The following is a 26,823-nucleotide window of genomic DNA, read 5'->3' on the forward strand; positions in this document are numbered from 1 at the left end:
TTACGTCCCCACCTGTAAGGGTGAGCGGAGTGGGCTGGCCCGGCATCCGCCAGGCCAGTGTAGGGGTGTGAATAAAAAGCACGTAGCTCTGGGCGTGGTCCTCTTTTGGAATGCCCAACGTCTCTGCCAGGGCGGCGCCACTCACCCCGCTATGAGGCCGTCGCCTTCAGCGGTGTTGCCTGCGTTCCTGTGCGCCTGCTGCACCCCGGGCCGCAGGTCCCTGTACCAGTCCTGCCAGGCCCTGTGCACCCAGGCCTCAATGCACACCTGCCGACACCGGCGTGTGTCAAAGAGGGCCAACCACGGGCCGGTGCAAGCTCCAAGCCCGAGTGACGTGAACCTGGCAGTCTCCTTAGACCATCACGGCCTCTACGACACAGGCCCGCAGTACTCCCTTCTCGTTGACGTACTCCACCGGCATGCACAGCGGACAAGTAGGTCAAACATTTGGAACTGAGTTGTGATTACACCATGGCAGAGAACATTAATTATGGCTGATTTTATGTCACTATACTCCCTTCGATGTGGTGCCACCAAGTCTGTGCATAGCATTCCATCCACACGAGTCCGTTGGCCCACGCGGACTACTGCCCTTGGGCTACGCTGCGTTCGAGTCGGTCGCACATGTGGGACTGAGTCTTGATTTGTCAATGGCAGAGTACATACCATTGCACGCAAGCAGAGGTGTGAGAGGAAGACGTGTGTCAGTCAGAAGGAAAAAAGGATCACCGTTACGGAGGTGACCGAACACTACCGACAACTGCCCTGGTGTCACTAACTCTGTGCATCGTAAGACAACAACACGTGGCTGTGGGCCCTTGCTGACCACTGCCTCCGGCCTACACTGCGGGCGAGTAGGTCACACATTTCAAACTCAGTCTTGATTTATGGATGGCTGACTTGATGTCATTGTACAGGCCTCATCGCAGACTGCATCCCCTTTCAGCCCCGGTGCCACTAAGTCTGTTCCCGGAGACCCATGGATACTTTCTGGTTGAACTTTGGTGGCGACTGAGTCCATGGACTTGGGGTTGTCGTCACCATCATGTCGGTGATACTGACTTTGTGGCAAAAACGATGCAGTGGCATTCCACTCCTCCATATGCTGCTTCCGGACAGCTTCCACCCTCTGCATCATGCCCTTGAGGACACCTTCCACTATCCCCCGCAACCCTCCACCACATTCACCTCGGACATCAATGAGGACCCACTCAGCTCGCATGGCCCATCTCACTGCACCGCAAGTCACCGTCCCGTGGCGGGGTGCTTGTGCCGGCCGCAGTGCATCCGGGGCCGCTAACTGTGCAGCTCAAGTCAGGGACACTGCCTTCTGAGATATTGGATGGCCTCTGAGACGATGGCCTTGGGATCATCAACGCCATGTGTCTGTGGCCCTGCGTTGTCTGCTGCCTCCGGCCTCAACTGCGTTACACCAGGGCTCACACGTCAAATCGAGTCCTGAGCGGCCCAGACGAGGCATCACCGCTGCCAGGTCAACTGCAATAGTCGAAACAGTCGTACTGGCAGAGTAAGTGAGTTGCTCACACCTGTGGTGGATGCCATCCTCTGCCTGATACCCTGCTTGGCACTCCAGGTGCCTCAACCTCAGTGCACTGCAACTCACGGACACTTCTGTGTGCATAATGGGTAACCTCTGTACTTGCTTGGGCTACCTCCATGATGTTCGCAGTGGTCTCTGTTATGCTGATGTTTTCTGTTTCCGTTTTACTGATGTTCACTGTTCAAGTTTTTGCCAGCACCAACAACTCCTTGCAGGCTGGCTTACACTCACCCTACACACATCCAGCACTAGCATCACTGTACATGTGGCCCTACCAATAAAGGGGCCGGGTGCACGTTTTACGAACTATCTGTGTGGGTCCTTGTGTTCATAATGTATGCATGAGGGCCCCGGGCCCGACAACATTACATTGTGTTGTGTACAGTGGACGCCAACATGTCACCGCAGGCAGCGTGTGAGACCTTGGACATGTAGCTTTATCGTCACCCACTCAATACGTTAGAGGTCCAGCATGAGTGTGTGGATGATAATTGCGTGGCTGTGGGCGTGGTTCAATACTGTAAATGTGCACATGCGTGTGTATCTGTCGCAGTGTGGTTCTCCTTGGTGGGGTGTAGGTGGTCCCTGAGGGGAATTAGACAACCACGCATGTAGTCTAGTTCGTGTTCCATGAGTTTGGGCCCCACCCGCACCTGTTCGGCCACCTCCTTTTGTCATTCTGACACCTGGCAGTGGAATACGATGTGTGCCTAGGTGACGTGTTGGGAGCCAGCCGTGGTGACGGGTGCTTCCTGCTGGGTGGTCTGTGCAGGGCCTGGGGTCTCCTCTATGTGGCTAAGCTGCCCTGCTCCTGGGGGTGGTTTGCCTAAGGTGCCGATGGTGGGGTGGTCCTCTTCAGCATCACTGATGGGTAGTCTGGTCTGCTCTGCTGGAGGTGTTGTTTGTCCCTCTGCAATGTGAAGGGTAGATGCATGTTGACATTGTGCTGACATTAATGTTGGCGCATTGTTCTTGTTTACATACAGACTGTATGACAATGTACATTGTGACTGTTTGGGAGGTGCTGGATTTTGATGCGGTACAGTGGACATTTCGACTACATGACGATGTGGGTTTGTACATGTACATTTCCATCTCAGTTTCCTGCTTGGTTAGAAGTGGTTGGCCTGTTTCAGCGCATGAGCGCAGCCAGTTGTGTCCTCTGTTCTGCAGTGTCGGTGTTGCACTTTGTGCCACATTGTCGTCAATGTGGATGTGCGGTTATTGCTATGTGTGTGTGCTGCTGTGTGCCACGGGGATGACAAACATGTTCCAGGGTCATTGTGGGTGTGCAGTGTGCTACACATCGTTGTGCATGTGTGCCATTGTGCCCATCTCCCCCCGTACCCCTAGTCTCTGGTCATTACTCACCCTGTTGATGTTGTCAGGTCCTCTCGGGCTGTGTCCTGACTCCCACCTCCTTGCAGCGTCTCCAAACTGATGACTGTGGTCTCAGTTTCCTCCAGCTCCTTCTGTGGTGCAGGAGTCCCACCTCCTGTTGCTATTGCTGCCTTCCTGTCGGCAGCGGGTTTGTGCTTTGTTTGGCTTTTCACATCATGCCAGTGCCTCTTGTCCTCCTCCATTGACCTCCTCGACACTCCGACTGCATTCACGGTGGTATAATTGTGTGTCAGTTGATGGTAGTGTTCTGTCACCGCCGTGACGCTGATCTGCTTTTTCTGCGGACTGCACCCAGTCTTCCTCTCACTCTTCTCCTTGGCCTTCCCCGACCCCGTTGTTCCTTGCTGGTGGCTTGTGGGGTTCGCGTTGGCCTCTGCACTCGGTCCGGGTGCATCCATGGTGCTACATAGTTGCTTTTTATCTCCCTTTTATTTCCGTGGCTTTTATGGTGCATTTTCCCGCATGACTTGTGGGAATTTCACTGGTTTTTGTGTCGCGATTGGCCTCATCGCAAGTTTTTGGGCATTGGCGTTTCGCGTTTTTGCGGCGTTGCATTGACTTTATCGTGGACATTTGATGCGTTATCGTGCGCCTATCGCATGGTGCCGCAGTGTTGAGAATATCATGTTGACAAGGTGTTATTTTCCCGCGATAGACTGTGATGTGAGTAGTTGCGTTAAGCTACTTTTGCGGTAGTTATCACACGTTCTTGAGAATATCCCCCTTAAAGTTCTAAATCCCAGATTTTTTTTTCCCAAGACCACTACCTGTCTTTTTCAACCTGGAGAACAGCGTGAGGGCCTTCGGCCAGCCTTGGCACCATCATTGGTGGTGATGCTGAAAAGTTTAACACTGCCTGTTCAAGATAGAGCAAAACAAATAGGAGCCAGGGTACTGGAAACCTCTGGCAACTCAAAGGTGCCCCCGAGATTGCCAAAGGATGCTGGAGCCTGGCTATCAAAGCCTGGGTAAATGCTGCCACAACACCTGTGTCAACATTCATCCAGAAACATGATAGGAGTGGGCCGACACCACTGGAACAGAGCTAAGCACTGGAGTTGGGTCTTTCCTGCAGGAGCCAAGTCTGAAGTCGATGTCTAGGTCAGAGTCGAGGGATGGAGGACCTGAACAATAAGTCCTCAAAATTACCTCAGGAGCTGAATCCAGACCAAGATCAGGTCTGATGGCACCCTTTGAACGGTTCATCGTGGATATATCTTTTAACCATCAGAGCCTCTAAAAATGAAAACCTGAACCAACCTGGGTTCGAAACAGGCCAGAAATCCAACTCATTTAAGTAAAGATACCGGAAAGAAGAGAAACCAACAAGGGACGAGAAACAGAATCTATAGCATTGCTTCACAACAGATTAATTTTAGTACAGATTAATTTTAGTAGAGAGATTACTGAATGCACTTTAAAGCCAGCAAAACAAAGTGGACTGACGCCACAGACCCTGGAGGTGGAATCTATGGATCCCTGAAGTCACATCCGAGTAAGTGCCAGATCTGACTTGAAGCCATCGAGCTACATGTTGATGTAGATGACTTGTTGCAAGATTTCAGGTGACTTTTGGCGCCTGTGGGAGAGTCAGAACTCAGGAAACCTGAAGGTTGAAATAGCCAATAATATGGGCCTTTGCTAAGCCTGGGCGTAGTTCGCGGAGTCTTGCTATGCGGAACTCCTCAAAGTTACAAAAAACCTCCGCAAAGTTCTGCAAGTGGCGGAGTGTAGTGCGAACTGCTATTCCCGCTGGTCTTCCTGCCGCTCGGGTAGAAATTCTACCCGAGCAGCAGCTCGCGAACTTACCGTTCGCGAGCGTGAGCAGGGAAAAAACTGCACTGCACTACACGAAGTGGAGTTTTCTGCGCTCCGCGAAGCACGGAGTGCAGAAAACTCCGCAAACAGAGCGGAGTTTACCGCTCAGGCCTAGCCTTTGCACCAGTAGCCCTCTTCTTCATACTCTACCAGTAAATTATCTCAAGGCAGATTTCAGATTCTCATTTTCAGAGGCTTAGACTTAGTATATTTGCTTGGGTCTAAACACTCTAAATGTGGTCAATCATTTCTTAGTTACCCTAATGTGAACCAGGACACTGGCAGTTTAGCACAGATATTCGGCTTCAAGAACCTGGTGGATTTTCCAAACCATGGGCACTGAAAGTTGCCACCACTTTTTAACACAGCACTGATGTAGATTGTAGAGGTTACTGTGATATTGACAAGTGAGATCAATATTAAGGGCAGCTCAAATAAGCTAGATTCAAGTGTAGCAACAACCAACATTACAGTTTCTTCTTCACTTAAAGCAACAATGTCCCTTTTACCAACTTGGAGATACTATGAAGGTATTTGGTGAGGGCTCCATGGCTGAAATCTGGGTAATATCAATGCACACTGAAAAGTCCACCTGGTACTGCTGAAGCATCTGCACCAGAAGACCCAGTATATGCTAAAAAGGAGCAGCGTCAGTTAAGAGACTTGTGGCACTGTACATGCTACTATAAGAGAGGACGAGAACAAAGAACCAATTTTAAAAGTTACTAAGGGTGTTCTGAATTAGATAAAGGATATCACTTCCGAGTAGACACACAAAATATTAGTGACTTTAGAAGTGGAAGCACTGACCACAAATAGCCCACTGTGCATTGTGGAAAGAATAATAAGTGGTTTAAATTGGCAGCACAGTACTCAGTCTTGCTGGTCATGGCTCTAGCTAAGACTGTCCTCACAAAGGATTTATTCCCATTTGAACACCATATTTACCAACACATAGGCAGGATCTCTATAAGTATTCCATCTGCACTCAGTTTGGCCTGCCTGTATGTTCATCATTTTGAAATGAGTTATATTTATTACACAGTCAAAACATTTCACGGCAATCTATAGACAATATACTGTTGATTTGGAAGCGAGCTGATAACACTTTGCAACAATTTGCAACTTGGATTAATCAAACTGACCAACATCTACATTTCACAATACACAATCACAAGTATGAAATAGAGTTTCTGGATTTGCTGATAAAAGCTAAGGATGGCATTATAATAAGTGAGGTATACCAAAAAGTTCACTTTTACTGTTTAATAGTCAGTGTTCAAGAGCACTGAAGGAAAACCTCCCGTTTGACCAGTTTTACAACATTAGACAAAACTGTACTGAGGTAGAAATATTCATAGACTCTACCTGGGCACTATCTGAGAAACGAGAAACAAGGAACTACCCTATGACAATCATTAGAAGGGTGAGACAACATGCAAGAAAAAATAGGGAAGAATTACTTGAGACCACACCTAGAGAAAAACTGAGAGGATGACCCGGTTCATCACTTATTCCCCATAGCCATAGACTAAAGAAAAGTATTAAGAAATGTCAGCAAATGTTTATTGTGGACAACTTAATTTACCACCAACCACTCTTAGAAGTTAAAAGAGGGATGAGTATGAGAGACCATCTTATTAGCACCAGACCTAAGCTGCAAAACAACATACATCACCTATACAACATTATGGTCTTGCCTTCCAGTAACAGACCACTAACAATGTGGAAAGTGTGGGGTCTTTCCACACAGGAGAGTGATTTAGGTTTCAAAGCTCAGTGGAAACAAACTTGCTTAACTAACTGCAACTGTCGGAAGCTTATGCAACCTCTGTCAAGGAGGAGTTCAAGACTTGATGCATGCACTGTTCATATGCCCTAACCCCACAGTCGTTGCTGCTAGAAAGAGGTTCCTAACGCCAATCCAAACAAAATGCAATTGTGTAAAAAAAAAAACAGAGTTTGATTTCTCATTTAAAATCACCTCCTAATGAATTTACCTGTTATAACTTGTTTACATTTTTAAAATGTATAAATTTATATTAGGTTGAATGTTACAAAGCTTTTTAGTTACAGATGTAATTTTGTTGTTTTTAAAAATTTCTTCTTTGTTGTTCTCAGTAGAGAACTAAATCAAATAAATTATAGTATTGTAAAAAAAAATAACTGAAACAGTGACTTTGTTATGTATATAATCACCTTTTCCAGTGGACTCAGACATATAGGAATGATTCCACGAAAGGTCAGGACTACGATCACAGAATACTGCAACACTATTAGATGTGGCAATCAGACAACAAAAATGTATAATCCAATTTTAAAGCAAATAGTCACTCAGAAGATGAGCTGTCCTAGAAAGTTATAAAATAAAATAGCAAATACACAACTCTAACCTAAAGGTTGCACAACGTGTATCTAAAAAAACAACACTGCCTGTACAGACAAACTACCCATAAAGAGGGCCATTAAAGTTGACACTGAATGGGGCCGGCTGGGACTGGCACTTAAACTCTTGGGCTTCTCGAAAGGGAATTGTTGATTTATTCCAATGGTCATTAACAGATGAAGAAATAGGCTACTTTCCAAAATACATATATTGGAATGACCCCTTATCAGAAAACACATATTACGTCTGGGAAATCATCTATTTTTTGTTTTTATTAGTGAGGGGTTCTGATTAGTGTATGCCGCTTATAAAGGCTTAGTGTTTTTTTACATATACTACGAGAGTTACCTATTTTGTTGCATTAATCAGCCATCATATAACATCTAGTAGTAGTCCCAGTAGTATGGCATTTAAATCCTGCCTGAATTAACGGAGAATTCCTGTCAGACTAATATCGTTTTTCAAGACTTGTTTACCAGCACACAATAGTTTTTTAAGTTATTCCCCTCAGGATATCATAAACTGCAGAAAACACTGCAAATATAAGCACATATTTATTCCAGCACCATAGTCATCTTACACAAAATGATGTGGTTATGCCCCCCCCCCCCCCCCGCTCAGCACCACACCTTTTAGAATTACTCGTCTCACAGCAGTTGAAGGTAATAATTATTAACCCACCTTGCACCAATGTTTTTTGTCTGGGTGAGGAGTAACCGGATGATGAAACATGCCACTGAAAGTGGGTGGCGGTTTTATAGTTATTATATATGGGATAAAGTTCCCCCTGCTGTATATTATAAGAATATTGCAAGTCACCGAAGAGTTCCATGACCATAGAGAGATAGGAGGCCGAAGGTTGAGTACCTTTATAAGGTTATGGAACTCAGAGGTTACTTGAAATATGCAAATCATGTACTGCAAGGAATACTTGGTGTGTAGCTCTTTCATATGAAAGGGAAAGAATGTTTGCAAATATGAAGCATAAAAATAAAATCTCTAGTGCAAAAAGCTGTTAGACATTAGTTGCAAAAAGATATTAGAATCAGTTTAACACCAGTCCAGTTTTTTTTAGCTAAAGTCGCTCGAAATGAGTAAAAATATGCAGAAAGATTCTAAATAGTCTGTAATTCCCTAGTGATGCAAAACATAAACATGATGCTATAGGTATCTACTTTCTGCTCGTCACTGTAAGCTAGAAAAATAGAGGAGAAAAAAAAGCCATGTTTTTAAACAGCTGCTTTAATTATGTTCTATGACCCGTGCTGCCTTTCCCCTCAGATGCTGGCTCTCGCAGTAGGCAATGTGACATATTCTAGCTTTATAGCTGACCGAAGCAGACTATGTCGGCCATTAAAGGCCCACTTCTTGTTAACGGCCTGAGCAGGCTGTAACGCTATTAGAACATTCCGCCCCATGAGGGCAGAATGTTCTAATTAAAAAAACAAAGGCCTCTCGGACCCCGATGGGGTTGAAATCCCCCTCGGCTCCGAATCCTTTGTTTCACAGCTCTTCCTGTGAATGTTCTACAGCTAACAGCACACACAGGGCCAGGGATGTTAGCTGAAGAACATTCCAGCAAGAGATGTGAAAGGGGGCTGAAGTCAGCCGCTGGTGCTCCGCAACTTGGCTGAACTGCTTTTTGTAGTTCAGCTAAGCCAGGGAGGCCCAGGAGCTGAGCAGCATTCACCCTTACCTCCTTCTAAAGCCTTGGTCACACTGAGCTACAGGAGGAGGGAAGGGTGAAGGCTGTGAGTGTCCTGCACGGCCTCTGCCTTTTGCTTTCTTCTGCCTCATTAATATATTTTCGAGAGGCAGGGGAAAGACAAAGGCAGGGTATTAGGACATTGAAATGTTGAGAGCAGCGGGCCTATACCAGTTTATATAGGCTGCTGCTGCTTCATTGTTTTTAACAGAGCACTCAACATTCCAATGTTCTAATATAGCCTTATAGCCCGCCGTAGTGGACTATACCGGCTATTAAAGGCCCGCTGCATCGTTAAAGGCCCGAGCCGAAGGCGAGGAGCTTTAACAAGGGACCAGGACTTTAATAGCCGGTATAGCCCTGCTACCAAGGGCTATAAGGCTATTAGAAAATTCTGCCACTAGAGGGCAGAATGTTCTAACAAATAAAACAAAGGCCTCTCGGAGCTCGAGGGGATTTAAATTCCCTCGAGCTCCAAGAGGCCTTTGTAAATATTGGAATGTTGCTCTGCGGGCCTTTACCTGCCCGTAGAAGCATGGAGCACTCCATTGTCTACAAAGGAGCTCCCAACATTTCAATGTTCTAATAAATTATTGCAGTTGAGTTTGACATCATTTATTTATAATGGGCGAGTGGGTGCGTCATAAATCACCTATTATAAAGAATTTAGAGACCGGTTTTTAATACAGGGATTGCAGAATCCTATGTATCATAAAAACATGTTGTGATAGCTTACCCTATGCTATGTAACGACTGACATTTGAAGTTCTTCGCCATTTCTTCCTTGCCAATTTCTTTCTGTGCCAGTTGTTTACCCAGTATCATTCGTGACTGGGGGGATAAGGGACGAGTGGAACCATTTTAAGATGGCACAGGACACCCCTCTGAGGTGGTTTAGCAAGTAAAGGAAAACACAGTCTGCTGAAAGATAAGTAGTTTCAAAGGTGGCTTGCTTGGTTTTGTCCTGTCTAATACCTGCCAGAGTTGCTTGGAATCTTCCCTAGGGCTAACCCAAACTGCTTTTAACAGGAAAAAGAATAATTTACATACCTTTGCTAATTTTCTTTCTGCTTGATACTCTACCTATCAGCAGATTTTTCACTTTCTTATACTTCAGGCTCCATACACTTGTGGATGAAGCCATCAGCAACCACAGCAACTGTGTCCCACCCATGATGACACAGAGCAGAATACAAGAACCACCCTAAGGTGCTGATGTCAACATTCATCCTCGAGAGATGCAGGAAGGGTTTCTGGGACTTATGGTCCCCAGCAGCCAAGGGGTCGGCGGCTTAACCCCAGCAAGTGAATGCCGCAGAGCGAGTTGCAGAGGAGGTAGCGCTCCAGCAGCGCTTTACAACAATTGAAAATGAATTTCTTTGCTCACACCACAATGACTGCAGTTTTCCTTTTGTTCTAGGAGGAGATTTCGTTTGGGACTTTGCCTGTAATTGATTTCGTCTATTTAATCAATAAATTCTTTAATTGGAAGCATAAAACACCCATAAAAGAGCATAAGACACAATTAAAAAGCATGAGAAAATATACAGGTATAAATATTATAACGCAATACATCATTACAACTCCTATATTATACATGAACAATTAATCAAAGTGCACTGTGCTTTGGAAACTAATAGCTGATTTTTAAAAAGATCATAGATTAAAACAACATTCACTATTAGCCAGCTGTTGAAGGTAATACAGAGATATTCGACACTGTTGTATGTTACATATCGTGAGAAACATAATTAAAATTTGTCTAGTTTATTTCAAGTAGAACTTACAAAAACAGAAAAACCTGTAACAGGGACTGAGTGGACGTGCCATCCCATGGGCAAGGGCAAGTAGTGGCCGCTTTAAAGGGCTCTAACAGGAAACATACCAGATCCACAACAGTACCAGCTCTGATACGAAACAAGAGGCATCTTTTCAACCATCCATTAATAATGATGAAATAATCCTCCAGGATGTGTGAAGGCCTGAAACATGGGTAAACTCAAACAAATGGTTTCTTGCTTTCCATGGTTTACCTAGGAGCATGTGCACAATTTGGCAGCTGGTCTTTCCATTCCTTTTAATCCACCCACAGCAAGAACTAGGGTCAAAGAGGTGAGACTTGCCCAGATCATAAAGATTTTCCTCGACATGAGCAAACAAAGAGTTGCTGAGACCCTTAGCGTCTGCTAAGCAATCTTTAATAACGAGGCGCTTCCTCATTCCCTAAATGGAAATCCAGAAGGAAGTAGGCCTGGATTTAACATAGTCCTTTATATAACGGAGTCCGAGCTCCTCGTGACATATATAGTGAGAAGAAGTTAGAGGGATAGACAAAATCTTTGTGCAGAAGCAGTTTTCTTCCACCTGAATAGCGGCACTGTTTGCGATACCCCAAATCTCAGTGCCATAAGTTGCAACTAGGACACATTGGATTTTATAAATTTAAAAGAGCAGTGGCAAGGAGATCCCTCCTGGTAAATGCGTAATGTTAACCTCTTCAATGCCCATGACGAGCTGGTCTCGTCATGGGCCGCGGTTGCGCTGTGCCCATGACGAGACCAGCTCGTCATAAACCCCGCCCGCTAATGCAACGGCCGGCACAGGGCGGGGAAAGGGGCAGGCACTGAAGGGGTTAAAAACTGGACCCTACTGTTCGAGAAAGCTCTAGCCTTCAAGATGCTATATTGGGCTCCCAGGAACCCAAGCAATCGACAATTCCATCCAGGTAGGAAAAACTGTTGGTACTTTCCAAATGATTTTTACCCATTACCATTGATAAAACATTGATTCTATTTGGGCCACATGCCATGATATATGATTTAGTGACATTTTAAAACTAAACCTTTATGGATGTTTCTGGTTAAATAATTTATTGATTTGATTTAATATTCTGTATTACTTTATTACTGAGAGTCTCCATTGCAATGATTTATGCATTTTAAATGAGGTGTGCTGCATCTGTACTTCACGATTTCTGTGTTATACTCCTTTAAATTTTGTAATAAACCTTCATGGTTTTTCTAATATCCGCTCTATAACTCACTAATTAAGCCAACCATTTTTTTTCTGGACTGTAATTTTAAATGCTGTTAGTACCTTTTCTCTGGGACACATTGCCTTGTAAAATATGGAGGTTAACACTGTCCCTGATCCACCCACCTGTGGGCAAGGTGATGTTTCTAGGTGTAGGATTTTATGAGCACATTGTGCCCACAACTGTGAAAGTTCTCACTGAATGCCCACATGTGCCACCAAGTGGAAGGTCCCAACAATCTATAAGATGCTAAGAGGTCCATCAGCCGCAAGACTATAGATGTTGAGGAGCAGCTTTCATCCAAAACAGCATAGCCTGAGCACCCTAGGCTCCATGCAGGGGCAGACAGGCTTCCAGGGAAACAATGTCGAAGATGACCTAAGTGAAGGCAGCCTCTGCATGAACTGAGACGAGATGTGGATCCATTGATAGAGAACCCAAAGCCGAACAGCAGCAATATTGTGATCCGCTTATGGTCTAAACAAGCGGTGTGACAACCTGCCTTCAGCAGCCAGTCCAAGATATACAGGATCACATGTACCTGGGCTAGGAAGATGGGTAGCAACCACTGACATGACCATCATAAAGACCCATTCTGCAGGCAGAAGAAACTGTGTGTGCTCTCTATTCACAATTCTAGCCAGCTCATCAACAATTGAAAGAATGAAGGAAGGTCTGTTCCAGAAATACACAAGGAATGTACAGTACGATAATACCATATAGTGCGCTACAGATCAAGAAAATAAAGGAAGCCTCAACTAGCTACAGAGGATCCATGAACAGTGTACGAGTGTAAACACTGTACAAGGACAGACATTCGAAGGGATAGACAATCACAGAATTGTTTTAAATCTTTGAATAGTTCGATTATCAATATTTATTTCTCTAAAAATATACATGTTCTTAAAAAGAGCTGTGCCTCAACACCAATAGGATGGTGCTCTGGTTTTCAGCCCTTATGGGTAATCCAGTACGTCAATAACTCAATTGAAGCCGTCCATAGACTGCCCAGTGGCAATAGGCTGCAATCAACGACCGGTAACAACACAACTTGAGATTGAGTTTGATATGTCGATAATATAATCAGATGTTTTACACTGTTGCTTTGGCCTGATGCATAGTATGTGGTACAAATACACAGCTGGCTGGGTGCCACAGTATAGATTAGAAGTAATGTTCTGAGTGGCGAAGGGAAAATTTAAAATATGCAATCCAAAGATAAAAACATTCGGCATCGCAGACATTTCCAGTGATCGGAAAACTAGAAATGATGGTGGAAGAGCATCACGTTAATTTTTCTAGCATCTCCCTCCAAGGGTACATCCCTAGACAAGATGTTTCCCTTACAAGGACATCAAGTTCCACTCAAAAACAACTGGGCGTTCGATGGATGTTCCTACCTACACTGAGCACCAGACTCCCCCCACTCCATGAGTTTCAGTCACAGTGCAGCAAACGTCTGGTAGCCAGGTGACAGCTCTTGGAACAACCACATGCCTTTCTCTGCATAGAATATTTTGATCGTTTTCAAAAATTATGAGTCTCGGTTATGCTGGAAAGGCTTCTTAGTCGTGCAGACCAATTTTTAATTGAACACCACCAAAACAAACAGAACACAACACCCCATCATCAACTTTCATGGCTCATACACAGTGGTAAAAAACCTTACCTTCATCTCAAGCAGGTAAAAACGATTTGCAAAGGCTTGCTTTCATGGTGTGTACAGCTTTTCTGAAACAACCTCAAAACTTTTAGGGAAACATTAGGGAGTCTTAGAACACTCATTCTTGGGAAACAGTGACTACAAGAACATCCCTTAGTTGTCTCTCTTTATCCTGTACAGTCTCATCTGCCCAGGACTTCTGCAAAAAGTGTGCAACCGAAAACTACTAACCAGGCACGGTATAACTCTGCGATTTCTGGTTCATGTCCTGTGTGCCGTCCAACCTGGGCAGGTGATGAACAGCCACTAGATAGGTGATTCCTGGGGCCACAATAAAGCGATTGTATGCAAACTGCCACTGAAATAAATGAGGAAAATACAAAGAAGGGGAGAAGTTACTCAGCATCTGTCAGTAGGAATCAAACAGAACAATAATGACGACCACATTCTGGTACATGAGGTTGCACTGCAGTCCATGACGATTCCACAAGGCATCACTTCACTTACTTCAACAATCAATGGTAACGAACCAACATCATGGTCAGTGCAGTGGAGGCTGGTGAATATTGAAAGTGGCGGGGCTTAAGACTAAATCCTGAATTAGCCTGTACAAGCAAGTGTAGAGAGCTAGAGCAGCTGTCACCATGGGATTTCAAAGGTGGGTGGGTGTCTCAAAGCGTATAGATTTTGAATTAAGGACGGTAAATCATATGCAGATATATATACTAACCGGAGGTATATGTTCACAGTTGATATCCTACCTAGATCATTCCTGTAACACAATACCTTTGTCGATGGCATTAAAAAATAAAAAATCCCCTCTTGTGTACCCTCTATGCCCTTCGGTCCCCTTCCATCCATCCATCCATTAGTCTGTTTCTTTCTGTATGCCCTGCCACACCAAGCTAGATCATACCATTCCATTTTAATTAATTTCTGTAATGATTGCGTTCTTAAGAACATTTCTTCTACCTATCCCCATTTTGTTTTTCTGTGTCCCTTCCCAGTATGTATCAATGTCTCACTTCTCTACATATCAGAGTCCTCCTTTATTCTCTTTGTCCTGCTTTATCTACATCACTCTTCCTCTCTTTCTGTTGCTAACGCTTACTTAAATTTCCTCTGCACACTGATTGTATTGTATTGCAATATTTATGTAGCGCTTAATACCTATGTGGGGTGTTGAAGCGTTTGCCTACTTGGGTAGCATGCTACATCTTATAAGGTGTGTGGTTGAAACTTGCTTATAAATACATATGGTGTAAGCTCGTGGATGAGTGAGTCCTGGCTTAATTTAATAACTGAGTAATTACATAAGCTTGTGGATGAGTGAATATTGAGGCTGGCTACAATTGTACAGCACACAGGTCTTCCAGGCTGTCTTCTGTCAGTAATAATGCAGTTTTACCTTTTTTCTAAGGTATTAGGCGAAAGAAAGCTATTACCGGAGTTTCACTCACCCGAACCTCACTCATTACCAGAACCTCATTCATTACCCGAACCTCACTCATTACCCGAACCTCACTCATTACCCAAACCTCACTCATTACCAGAACCTCACTCATTACCAGAACCTCACTCATTACCAGAACCTCACTCATTACCAGAACCTCACTCATTACCAGAACCTCACTCACCCATTAGTGCCTATACGACAGTGTAGCGATGGAAGTGTGTGCTGTTGAGTAAAGTTCATTTGGAAATGATATTTCCTGGATGTATGTAAAAAGATTATTTGTATTTTTATACCACAAATGTATATAGTTGGCAGGGTTTTTTGCACACTTCATAAATTTGGAGGAAGCTAAGGCCTGCAGCATAGGGAACCCCAAGAAAGGGGTCACGAGGACAGGGGTGAGGTGTTAGGATACCAAGACCAGAGCACTAGAAGCCTTCCTTGTTTGGTGTGTGAAGTGTTGGTACTTACAGAGCGTCAACCAACCAACAGCACAACACACTGCTGTCCGTGGGGGTCAGCGCTGGGGTAGATAGTGTGGGGAGGTGTCTTCCACCTGTTTTCTGGTGACCTCCTACCGTCTATGCTTGGCACACACCCTTGATTGAGGACGAGCAGTCTGGTGAACGTAAATACCAAAGCAGATGATGGTGAAACATATTACGTGATAATCCACCCTCTGAACCTTAAACAACATCTTATACAAAGAGCCAGGCAAGCAGCATCAAAACACTACATCACCCACTGGGAAAACACAAAAACACGGGACAGATAAGACTTAAAGCGGTGGATAATGCACCAAAAATAGGCGAGTACAACCCCCAAGGGTAACATTTTACACGCTAATATGCAGCAAAAATGGATGGTGCCACTTTGGGAAGTGTAAGTACAATACGTTTGGATGGTGGTCTAGAATATGGCAGTCTACTGCGTGTGAGGTTTGAAAGAATGCAAATTCACTATGCATGGCTTCAGTAAACGAGGAAAGCTGGCACCACTGTAGAATAGCGGCTTATAACAAGTGCGGATGCACACGCATGCGTTCACACAGTACAGTTTGTGTGGAACAAGCCTTTATCTTTCCACAAATATTTGCATATTGGAGAGAATGGTGGCAACACGTTTTGCCATAATTGTTTTTTTTGCAAGACATTTATTTCCTTCATTAACTTTGCGCCCTTCACATGTGATTCCCTGCACCACTTTGGAACACACTTTTGGAATGCGTTTTCAATGCTGGTTTTCAAATGAGAGGTAGTTCACAGGCATGACTGGACACGCGTCGTGAGGGCATCTTCACCCCAGTAGAGCGCTATATAGCTTTTCTGTTGTGTACATCAATAGAAGCACACTGCAGGCCAGAATGAGAACATGTCCTGCTCCCTTTTCAAACTATCTATTTGTTTAACATGATGAGGCTTTATAGGCGTTTCTATTAACTACATTTTTGCATGGGTATTCTTGGTAGATTTGTTATCAAAATCAGGGTAGTTCCTCCTCTGCCAAGTGGACACAGAGAGTTGAACCAGATGGCTAGGGTACGTGTCACAGGAAGATCTGAAAATCAGATCTTGGTGCCCGCACACACCTGTTAGGGTGTCATGCTTCATCATTGAGCGCTCCTCGTCTGGCCGGCCCTGCAGTGCCTGGCGGGCCTGGGGGCTTCTTTGTCAGAGATCTTTTGATCTGGAGATGCTGTGTAGATGAATGCAAGTGAGGGAATTACATGAGTTTGGTGAGTGAGTGGTGACTAAAATAGGCTCCGTTAACCTAAAACAATTATTTATAAGGAAAGGGTACCAGGACTAAGTCAAAACAGTGGTACAATCATGTGGTCAGAAGTGGTGACTTTCCTGTTTAAAAAAAAATCTTTTTATAGGCATTTCTTAACATACACATCAAGATACACTCTGTTACTTGTCATTAGTAGCATAAGGATCTATTATATAAACAGTAACAATAACAATGATACCAGGTCAAATACATTCCAATGTTATACAATATCCACGTTTCATGCTAGAGCCATCTCATGCAGCCGATTCTAATTAGAGACTTGCCACGTAAGTGCTGGTTTAACTAGGCCCAAGAGATAATCTGGGAACTCACAGGTGCAAATTATGGGCAAATCAAAGATTAGACAACTAAGCACTATTCTCGGAAGTTGGAGGGTCAGCCGTGCCAGGTTGATTGAGTCTAAGCCACTCAGACACTGGACCCCATATATCTTTAGGTCTAGAGGCTATAGGCATCATTTCCCCAAAAAGAGATAACTGCGTTTGACAGAAGACAACTTCCTCCATCCATGCTTTGACCGCAGGCGCGCCAGGTCCGCCCCAATGTATAGCCACCCTGCGCTTGGTCAACAGTAGCAGCATGGCATGCAGTTTGCGGATATTAGTTGGAGTCACCTGGGGTGAGGGAGCGTCTGAGATCCCAAGGATCGCTCCGATTTTAGCAAATATTTCTACCCAATATGCCGCTATGGAGGGGCAGAACCATGCTTGGTGAATGAATGATGCCGAAGCTGCATCACACCTCCAACAGTTAGCGTCAGGCCGCAGGCCCATTCGATGCAACTGTGCAGGGGTTCTCTAGAATCTGTGGAGGAATTTAAAATGAATCCGCTTCAGCTTATAGTTGGGTGATAACTTGCGCAGTTGACTACAGCAGGAGCGCCATTGCTCCTCTGATAAGCGGGGGGGGTACATTTCAGTGTTCCACTCGCCCAGCGCTCTTGGGATTGTTAGCGGGGAAGATGGCTGCAAATTGTTATATAATCGAGTAATGAGTTTGAGAGGCGAAGAATTGATCAGCATGTGTTCCAATACCTGTGATATGGGCAGTTGATTTGGGTATGTAGGATATATCTGGAGACTTCTCTTAAAAATTATTTTATGGAGGAAATCGGGGGTTCTATTTATGAGCCACTTGGTATAAAATTGCATGCGTTGGAGATTGGGGCCTTTCAGTACAGAGAAATTAAACTCATTAATCTGATCCCAAGCTACACTAGATATCTGGAGGACTTCTTTCGACTGCCATTTTGGGGGATTTCCCATACAGTTTACATGCCACCTGGCTGCGTAGGAGCAAAACCCAGCTACTAATTGTCTTGCAGGTTTTTAATTCTATCAGTTACTCAGCAAGATTCTTTGTTGCAATTATGTGTAAGGGATTTAATTCCCGTATAAAATGCCTAATTTTAATAAAGGACCATAGCATAATTTATTTTACAGTATCTAATACTGGGCTCTATTTGATTCCAGTCTTTCCAATCCCCCTCCAAAAAGTCCCATATTTCACAAAGTCGTTGCTTATCCATTTAGACATTGCGTTCCTGTCTATCAAGAAACCCTACCCCATGTATATATCTGATAGCAATATTGCTCCATTAATCATGGGACTCTCATAAAACCGAAACAGTTGATGCTTATGCTTGATATTCCACTGTAGCGTCTTATATCTAGCTGTTTGGGGGGGTTTTGTTAAACGCATAAAATCTTTAATACCATATTGTAGAGAAATTAGATCTATTAATATTTAAAGACTTAGCTGAGCTATATGTGTTGTGTGCAAAATAATATTCTTTCAAATTAGGGAGGCCTATGCCATCTTCATTGACCAGTCTATAAAGTGCATCCAGAGCTAGTCTATGTGATTTGTTTGCCCATAAAAAGTAGAAAACATACCTTGCACTTTAAAAAAAAAAATCATTTGTATTGCATTAGAGATGACTGAGAAACAAAAGTAGCATAAAGGTAAAACCCGACATACGGATAAGTGCAGCCCGACCCAGTATTGAAAGAGGCAAATTACTCCATTTTGAAAACAACTCTTGTCTTGTTAATTAAAGGGACATAGTTTAACACATAAAGGTCATTTACATTTTCGGAGACGTATATACCAAGATGCCTCTTAGGTCTAGTGTTGACCAGTCTACCAAGTGCTGTTAATAAAGTGTCAGGTACCATATGGCAGATTAGAATCGTCATCTTTAATTAATTATTTATTTTATATCCTCCAATTAGCTGATATTCCTGGAAGAATCTAAATATATTATTTTGCACTTCTAAGTCCGGTCTGAGAAACAGAGCTATATCATCAGCATATAGTTTTATGTTTGTCTTTCCTTCAATCGGAGATGTTGAATTGCTAATTGACCTATTGGCTATGGCTAAGGGCTCTATTAAAAGAGCGAAAAGTAGTGGAGACAGAGGGCGCCTTGTGTTGTTCCTCTGTTAACTTTACAGATGCCAATCTTGCTAGAGTTCATAATTATCTGTGCAGAAGCCCCTTTATAAAACTCAGATATCATATTACTCAATTCATCAGGAAATCCAAACTCAATTAAAATGTAAAAAAGGCTTTCCCAACAGACCAAGTCAAAAGCACTCTCGGCATCTAATAATATAATCTGTGCCAAAATGTTGTTTTGACTAGAATATTCAATAGCTTCAACTAAAAAATAGTATTAAAAGGTAATTGTCTCCCTGACACAAATCTACTCTGGTGTAAATGTATAACTGACCCCATACAGTTTGCCAATAATTTGGCTATAATTTTATAGTCTGTGTTAAAGAGGCTTATAGGCCAGTAAGAATTAACGTCCTCCTTGTCTTTGTTCTTTGTTAAAAAGCTAACTACTACTTATGTACGAAAAGAGGATGGAATCTCGCTCCCTTCAAAATACGATTGGCTAGTATTACTAATTCAGGATTTAATATTGAAATGCATTTTTTATATAGTTCAGCAGGCAACCCATCTTCTCCAGGTGCTTTTCGGTTAGCCAGAGATTGCACGACATCTTCTATTTATTTTAATGTGACATCTGCCAACATATTCTCAATTTGACTTGCCTGTAGTTTTGGAATGGAGATTTTGCTAAGAAAACCCTTTAGTTTTAACATATCGACCTCCTGCCTAACCGAATATATAGTTTTCATAGTGTTTTAAGAACTTCTCTTGTATCTGTATTTAATCTGTAATGCGAATATTTGTATCCTTGTCTACCAAAGCAGTAATTCTACTGTATGCCCATCTCTTTCTTGTTTGCAAGTCTAAAAATGTACCGGTGAACTCACTCCCCTCGTACACTTTTTGGAGATATGCAGAATTGTCCAAGTAGCCTTTAGTGTAATAATAATCTTTCATAGTTTTATGTTCTTGCACTAATGTAAATTTATTTATACTACTTTTATCCCTTATATATTGCTCATTTGCTCATCTGACTGCTAATTCTAATTGTGCTATATATGCATTTCGGAGGCACTTAGCTGCTATATCTTTAGTAGTTATGTATCCACGAAGAGTGGATTTAAAAGCCTACCAAACACTTTCTACCCTAGCTGTAGTCCTGTTCAATTGAAAAAAGCTTTTTATTTCATTCTGGGTTTGCGTGCACCAGTCTTCATCCTCGAGCTGAACTTTTTTAAAGGACCATTATGATGATAGCTACCATGCCCCAAGCCCTGCTGCTTCTAACTTTACCAATGCATGATCGGAAAATCAGATTTCTATATATGTGCAGTTAATTTATTTTTGATTATGTGAAGTAAAAAAATAATCTAATCTTGCCGCTGTTTTATATTTATCTGAAAAACATGAATACTCTCTCTTATTGTGAAATGTTGTATACCATATGCCTATCAAGTCTAATCCTTGCATACACTCCCCTAATATTATTTTTTTTGTTCGGGGCTTATTCTGTTTCCGTGTACCAGTGTCCAATTTCGTAAAACGTAAAACGTTTAAATCGCCCCCCAATACTGTTCCAGGGATATGCAGTAATGCATGCTTCAGATCCAAAGGTGTTAAAGGATTTTCTTCAATTGGTGCATTTATTGTGGCTATAGTTAGCCTATTATTAATTAATCCACTGATCAGACCCCCATCTACTTTCTTTGTCAACCTTCCAGAAGGTAATCTGATTTTTAAAAAAAACATTTTATTGATTTTTCGGTTACTTCGATAAATACAATTTATACACAATGTTGTATTGAGGCTGCGTTTCATACATTTGTTATGTGCACGTGTATTACAACCAGCAGCTTATTTGAGATCATTATAGCTACATTAAGGTAATATATCTTGTTCATGAATTACAAAGGTTCCGATAACCATATTGGCATTAACACATTAACAACTGCCCACCCCTTCCCCCCAGTCTGGCTTCTCTGGTCAAATTGTTATTGTTAATTTATATTTGTATAGCGCCAAATCACCAACAGGTCTCTAAGCGCTAGGACAAACCCTAAACCTGGAGCCTAATCATGCTTCCCTAATCAGAGAGGTATTGCTACGTCTCAGTCGCTACAATGCTGTGACCTCTGTATTAGTGAACATGTTAACTAGTTAGGCATCTTGCCCGTGCGTGCCCTAGGCTCTATCTCACATTGCAGCGGCAGTCCAGCGTGTATCTGCTATACATTAGGGGTGCTGGGTAGGGGATTCAGCTCTATGGCTTTGAAGGCCTCCATCATGATATCCCATTCCATAGGGATTGGGTTCTTGCGCAGCCCCCGTCCTGGGGTGGGTACAGCCCCTATCCTGCCACTCTCCTGTGGGAGGGGGGCAGTGGCCTAGTCCTGATTGGGTAGGGCTCCCCATCTTCAAGATGGCGAGGGCCCGGAGATGTGCTTCACCTCACCTTCCCCACCTGAGGGGTGGGGTTGGCAGGGCTGGCACATCCCATGTCCTTACTTGGAGTTTCCGGCCAGTCTTCCCGCCAGAGTGGGGGTCAGAACCGGTGGGGGCCAGTTGCGGAGTACAGTAAGTGGCATGGAGAAGCTCACAAAGGCGGCATGCCTTTGAAGCTTCCCCCTGCCCATCGTGGGGGAGGAGACCTAGCACCTCGGCCAGGATGTGTATTGTTGCAGGCCCAGGAGAGCGGGAGGCTCTCCACCCAGGGGTCCAGCAAACATGTCTGCTGTGTGGCAGCCTAGGCAGCCTCTCAGACAAGACGTGGATTGTAGGTTAGGTTTCAGGGGGCATCTCTAAGATGCCCTCTGCAGTGCTTTGTACATTAAATCTCACACTGGCATCAGTGCGGCTTTAATGTGCTGAGAAGTTTGATACCAAACTTCTCAGTCTTCAGTGTTGCCATTATGGTGCTGTGGGGTTCGTGTTTGACGAGCTCCCAGCACCATATACTCTTAAATGGCAGCACTGCACTTACAGTGCCCAGGAATGGACCTGGGTACCGTAGGGGCACAGGGCTCATGCTCCTGTGCCCACACCACTGGTATAGGGCACCCAGCTAGGGGTGGCTGATGTATGCCAGGGCAGTGTAGGTTGTGGGCATGGCACACAGGGATGTGTGCAATCTCGACTCTTTGTTTTGTCTTGTACCCAGACACTCAGCCTGCAAGGGCAGTGTGTGTGTGTTAGGGTACAGGGCCTCTAAGGGTGGCACAATAAGTGCTGCAGCCCTTAGAGGCCTTCCATGGTCACAAGGCCCTGGGTACCTAGGGTACTATTTACCAGGGGCTGACATGTGGCCAGGGTTTGCCAATTTGGGTTTTAGGTTAGGAACATAGGCCCTGGGCACCTGATTGGCAGGAGTCCAGGGCATACTCAGTCAAAGTACATTCAGCAATTCAGCAAAAGGTGGGGGCATACCATGCAAGAAAGATGGCACTTTCTCACAATTACTACTCAAGTTAGTTAGCAATGAGAATTGCAAATATATCAATCCTGAAATTATGAGACTCAAACAGTGGTAAAGTCAGAAATAGGATGTGGACCTCGGATTATCTCAATCAGTTATTTTCTCCCCTTCAGACTAATATCATCTGCAATCACTATTAGACAACTTCATCCTTTGTCTCTCCACAAGCACCGTAGGTGTCTAGAAATACCACCCAACATAGACTGCATGAGGAAGTTCAAACATGAGTGGCAAAATATCATAGTTTGCAAATGTTTTACACAATTATAGCTCTGCCATATTTTCCACATAATACATCATCCGTTGCATAATCTGATGGTTCTAACTAAAAAATTGTTTGTAGCTCAAATGGATCAAAACACGTGACTTGTGTTGCTGTGAAGTAGAAGGCCCTTTACAAAGGCTGACTGGTCACGGTTGTCACTGCTGCACTTGTATGTTAAACTGGTATTAATGAGGCAAAAGCTTAGCAGAGACTGTTAGTATGTGTAAAAAAGTCAAAATAATAAAGTATCCGAAACTGTACCACACCTTACGCTGCAGCCTTTCTTTGCTGCATAATTTATTCAACACTGCAACATAATTTTATACTCCATTGCTGCATAATTGCAGTGGCCCCAAAGCAGGCAGCACATGTTAAAAGAGCTTGTGCAAGAAGCAGAGAGACCGTGAAGTTTGCGCACTTAGATGATCGTGGCGCAGGGCAGCGCAACAAGTTATTTTGCTGTGCTGCCCTGCGTCACAGGGAAAGAGCAGGAATGCACCGTATTTATCCAATAGTCCATTTATGTCTTTTTCCCCTGCCCTGGTGCTGTTTCGTCAGCCTAGCGCCAATGCAGGCACCCTGTTGCATGCAGGATTGTTTTTGTGCAGGAAGGGGCACCTTCCTGCACAAAAACAATCCTGAGAGGCTTTTTCCTCTCTCTAAGTGTGCTGCATATATTGAAAGAGGAAAAAACAGGGAGAAATAAAGATATTTGTCCTTGTTGTGCCTCCCTTGGGAGGCGTAAGATTTTGATACATTCCCAGGTTTACAAGTCCTTGTAAATCTAGGAATGCATCAAAAACCATGGGAGTTGCATGGGAACACCCACCACAACGCATCCCTTGTGCAGAGGAAGGCAAAGCGGCGATTGCGCTGTGTCGCATTACTCCTTATTTATGAAACCATTCAACTCCATGCAAAGTTGCTATGAGTGGCTTCATAAATATGACTTGGAGATTTGTGTCGTGAATTTACCACGTTCTGTGGTGCAAACATGATTCATGGTCCTCAAAAATGTTCCCCTTCGTTTTATGTGTGTGCAAATCCTGCATTGTCGATCCCTGGTGAGTTTCACTACTACTGCTGGAACAAAGCCAATGGAGGCACCAATGGGTGAGACGGACTGGCCTCAAAGGTCCTGTGACCTCAGTAACAAAGTCTCTGTTAATCTAGGGTGTGCTGCTTCGCAGGCCTGCATACAAGACTGGAGGTGAACTTCAGTATGGATCAAGGTTAACCCACCCTGGCCACCAGAAGGGTACACCTGCTGGTGCTAAGAGACAAGGGCTTCTATGGCCTAGCGGCGAGGCCTTCTATGGTCTAGTAGGGGAATGTGATCCCTCAGGAGAGTGGTCCGGTCATGAAGACTGATATGGTTCCCCAGTTTTAAATTTGGCAGCTCTGGCCATAGTGCTACATATCTAACCCCCCGCCCCCCCCACAACATCTTTCTGCCCCACTGAGATAAACTTGCACTGCCTTCAGCTACAACCCAATTTTGCCCAGTTATAAACACCTGGATGTGACTCAATTTTTGAGAGTGAGAAGTGAGTCATTGTGCTGGACAGTCCTGCTGGTTTTGTTACTGAGGGCCGGTTTTGCAGCCCCCAGTCACAAAACCAGTCTCTCACCCCTTCAGCCTCCTGCCTCCCACCCGATGCCCATTACGCCAGTCTTGCCTTGCTGCCTGGGCCTATTTGTTTTCACAGTCCCACCCTGGATGGGGTACACAAGTGGCTCAGGTGCCACAGAAATAGACACCTAGGGCTGCTTTTTATTTCATATCCTTAAAAAAGGTAAAGAGTATTTTTGAAAAGACCACATCCCTGAACACAGACAGAGCAGCATTACACATTTTATAAAATAAAATCAGGAAAACAGCTGTACATGCTGTATTGAGGTATTGATTTGAATCTGCATCCACTCTCCGTCCCTATTTTGTATTGGCTTTTGTGACTGTCCTTTGTAAATGTTGGGCTTTGATTTGTTAATAGGCTTTTTAGTCCCTCCTTAGTACCTCCCTGTCTCCTGTTGTTACCTACCATCAGGACTGCCCCTCTTACATGTGTCCCTGCACTCTACCTTTCATTAAGAGGTTGGATGTACTATTTACTTAATTCCCGTCTTGCTGAAGCAGGAACGTCAGAGCGCATAGAAATGCCACCCTTCTTGTTTGTATTTGCAGCAGCGCGCCATGCACGCTTACGGATTAATAATGCCTGCCACTTACTTTAAATACACTTGTGGGACGCCAGCTTTGAAGCATGTGAATGTTTTGCGCTCCCCCAGCTGGCTTTGGCAATGGCGGCCGCATGTTTACTTTTGTATGGTGCTTTCACCTTATTTAGTTTTAAAGCTAAGGATAGTTATTTGCATAGCTGCTAGTAGTTAAACAAAATGTTTTGAGGTGTTGCAGCATTGTACGTCCATGCATACGAATAATGATAACGCACTTAGTTATATACTATATATACATACCTACATTTAAGGTCTGGGCTAGTGGTGGGAGGTTAAAGGTCGAGTTAGGCCTTGCTTGAGTGAGGTGAGTTATTTATTTGATTTACGTAGGGAAGAGCGTGCCCATGATGTGATTTTGAAAACATTTATTTCCATGGAAGAGTTCAGAGTAGTCGAAAGAGTTAGAACTTTGAGGGAGTACATAGGTGGGCAAGACAGGGCTTCTCGCTGTGAGAGGATGATGGTTAGCTGATCTCATGGAACGAGTAGGGGTGTTCAAAGCCACTACCCGTTCGGCGAGGTAGAAGGGAATAACTCTGAGTTCCTTCGTAGGCTAGGCTTGAAAGACTCTTGCAATTCACCCAATGTGTGGCTGATGGCTAACTACTTTGTGTGGGTTGCCTGAGGCAGGGGGGCGATCAGACCCTGTTGGCTGTATGCCATGCCAGAGTGGTCACCACAGTAAACAAATACTTTATTATTTCATACAGTAGTTCTGTGAATTGTCAGAACTTGTTTAAAAACAACCTTTTTTAAGCTTTAAATTGTTAGTTTGTGGTCAGGTGGCTGACTGTGGTGAAAATTCTACTTGAACAACTAATAATGGTTATACTTGAACAGTTATGAAGTGGTTTAAACTGGATCCATTTACATCCTATCAGTTGTTTATTCTGTATTATTGTACATATGACAAATACAAAATGTATAAAATAAAGAATGTATGTAATTAAGAAGGGAATTTGTACTGGTTAAACACAAATACTAGTTTAAATTAACATAGACTAATAGATCCCAATTCTAAGGTGTAGCTGCAGTGAACCTAGATGTTCTCCATTTTGTTTCCAGCCTATTCCAAAATCCAGCTGGACAACGTTCATTCTTCATGGTTTTTTTTCGTCGCCTTTTAAACCTTTTTCTTTGCCGTTAACGACAGCATTGCGTAATGCTTCTAACCGGGTCCCAGTACAACTATTTGTAATTAATAGAAGTACAGTGAGGTAGTTCAGTTCAATATCCGCTGATCATGTGTCTGTAATTGTTTTGTTAGGGCAGATTTTGTACATTTTATGGATTATAATGGTCGGTGCAGTTGGAAAGAGATCATAATCATTTGTATGGGAACCCCTCGTGTTCTCAGTACATTTTAAATTCTTGCTTTGTTTGCTGGTTTTACTTGTATATTGTGATTTTCTTTGTATGTGCTTTTTTAACTTTGAATTTACTAAACAGCGCTCAGTATACAAGTTTGTCAAAGTTTGCTCTTCACAAACATAAACAAGCATTAACAGTGGAATAGGTCTCGCATTTGCTAGACTTTGAGCTACTGGCATTGTAAATGACAAACCTTTTATCTGTGTTGATTTTTGAAAACAGATAAATAAAAGGCATTGTCATTAACAATGCCAATAGC

At 43.6% G+C, this 26,823-nt stretch overlaps 1 protein-coding gene across 7 annotated transcripts in view; it reads right to left on the reverse strand.

The window, feature by feature from the left end:
* IL17RA (interleukin 17 receptor A) overlaps window positions 1-26,823 on the reverse strand; it is a 214,092-nt gene that overhangs the window by 59,651 nt on the left and 127,618 nt on the right. For all 7 annotated transcript variants that reach the window (XM_085652194.1, XM_085652192.1, XM_085652193.1 and 4 more), the window contains one exon: window positions 13,800-13,926. In XM_085652194.1, coding sequence (XP_085508320.1) covers window positions 13,800-13,926 — 127 coding nt within the window. The remainder of the gene's footprint in view (window positions 1-13,799; window positions 13,927-26,823) is intronic.

This window comes from Triturus cristatus, chromosome 4_1, assembly GCF_964204655.1.
Source record: "Triturus cristatus chromosome 4_1, aTriCri1.1, whole genome shotgun sequence".
In the NCBI taxonomy this organism is placed as follows: Eukaryota; Metazoa; Chordata; class Amphibia; order Caudata; family Salamandridae; genus Triturus; species Triturus cristatus.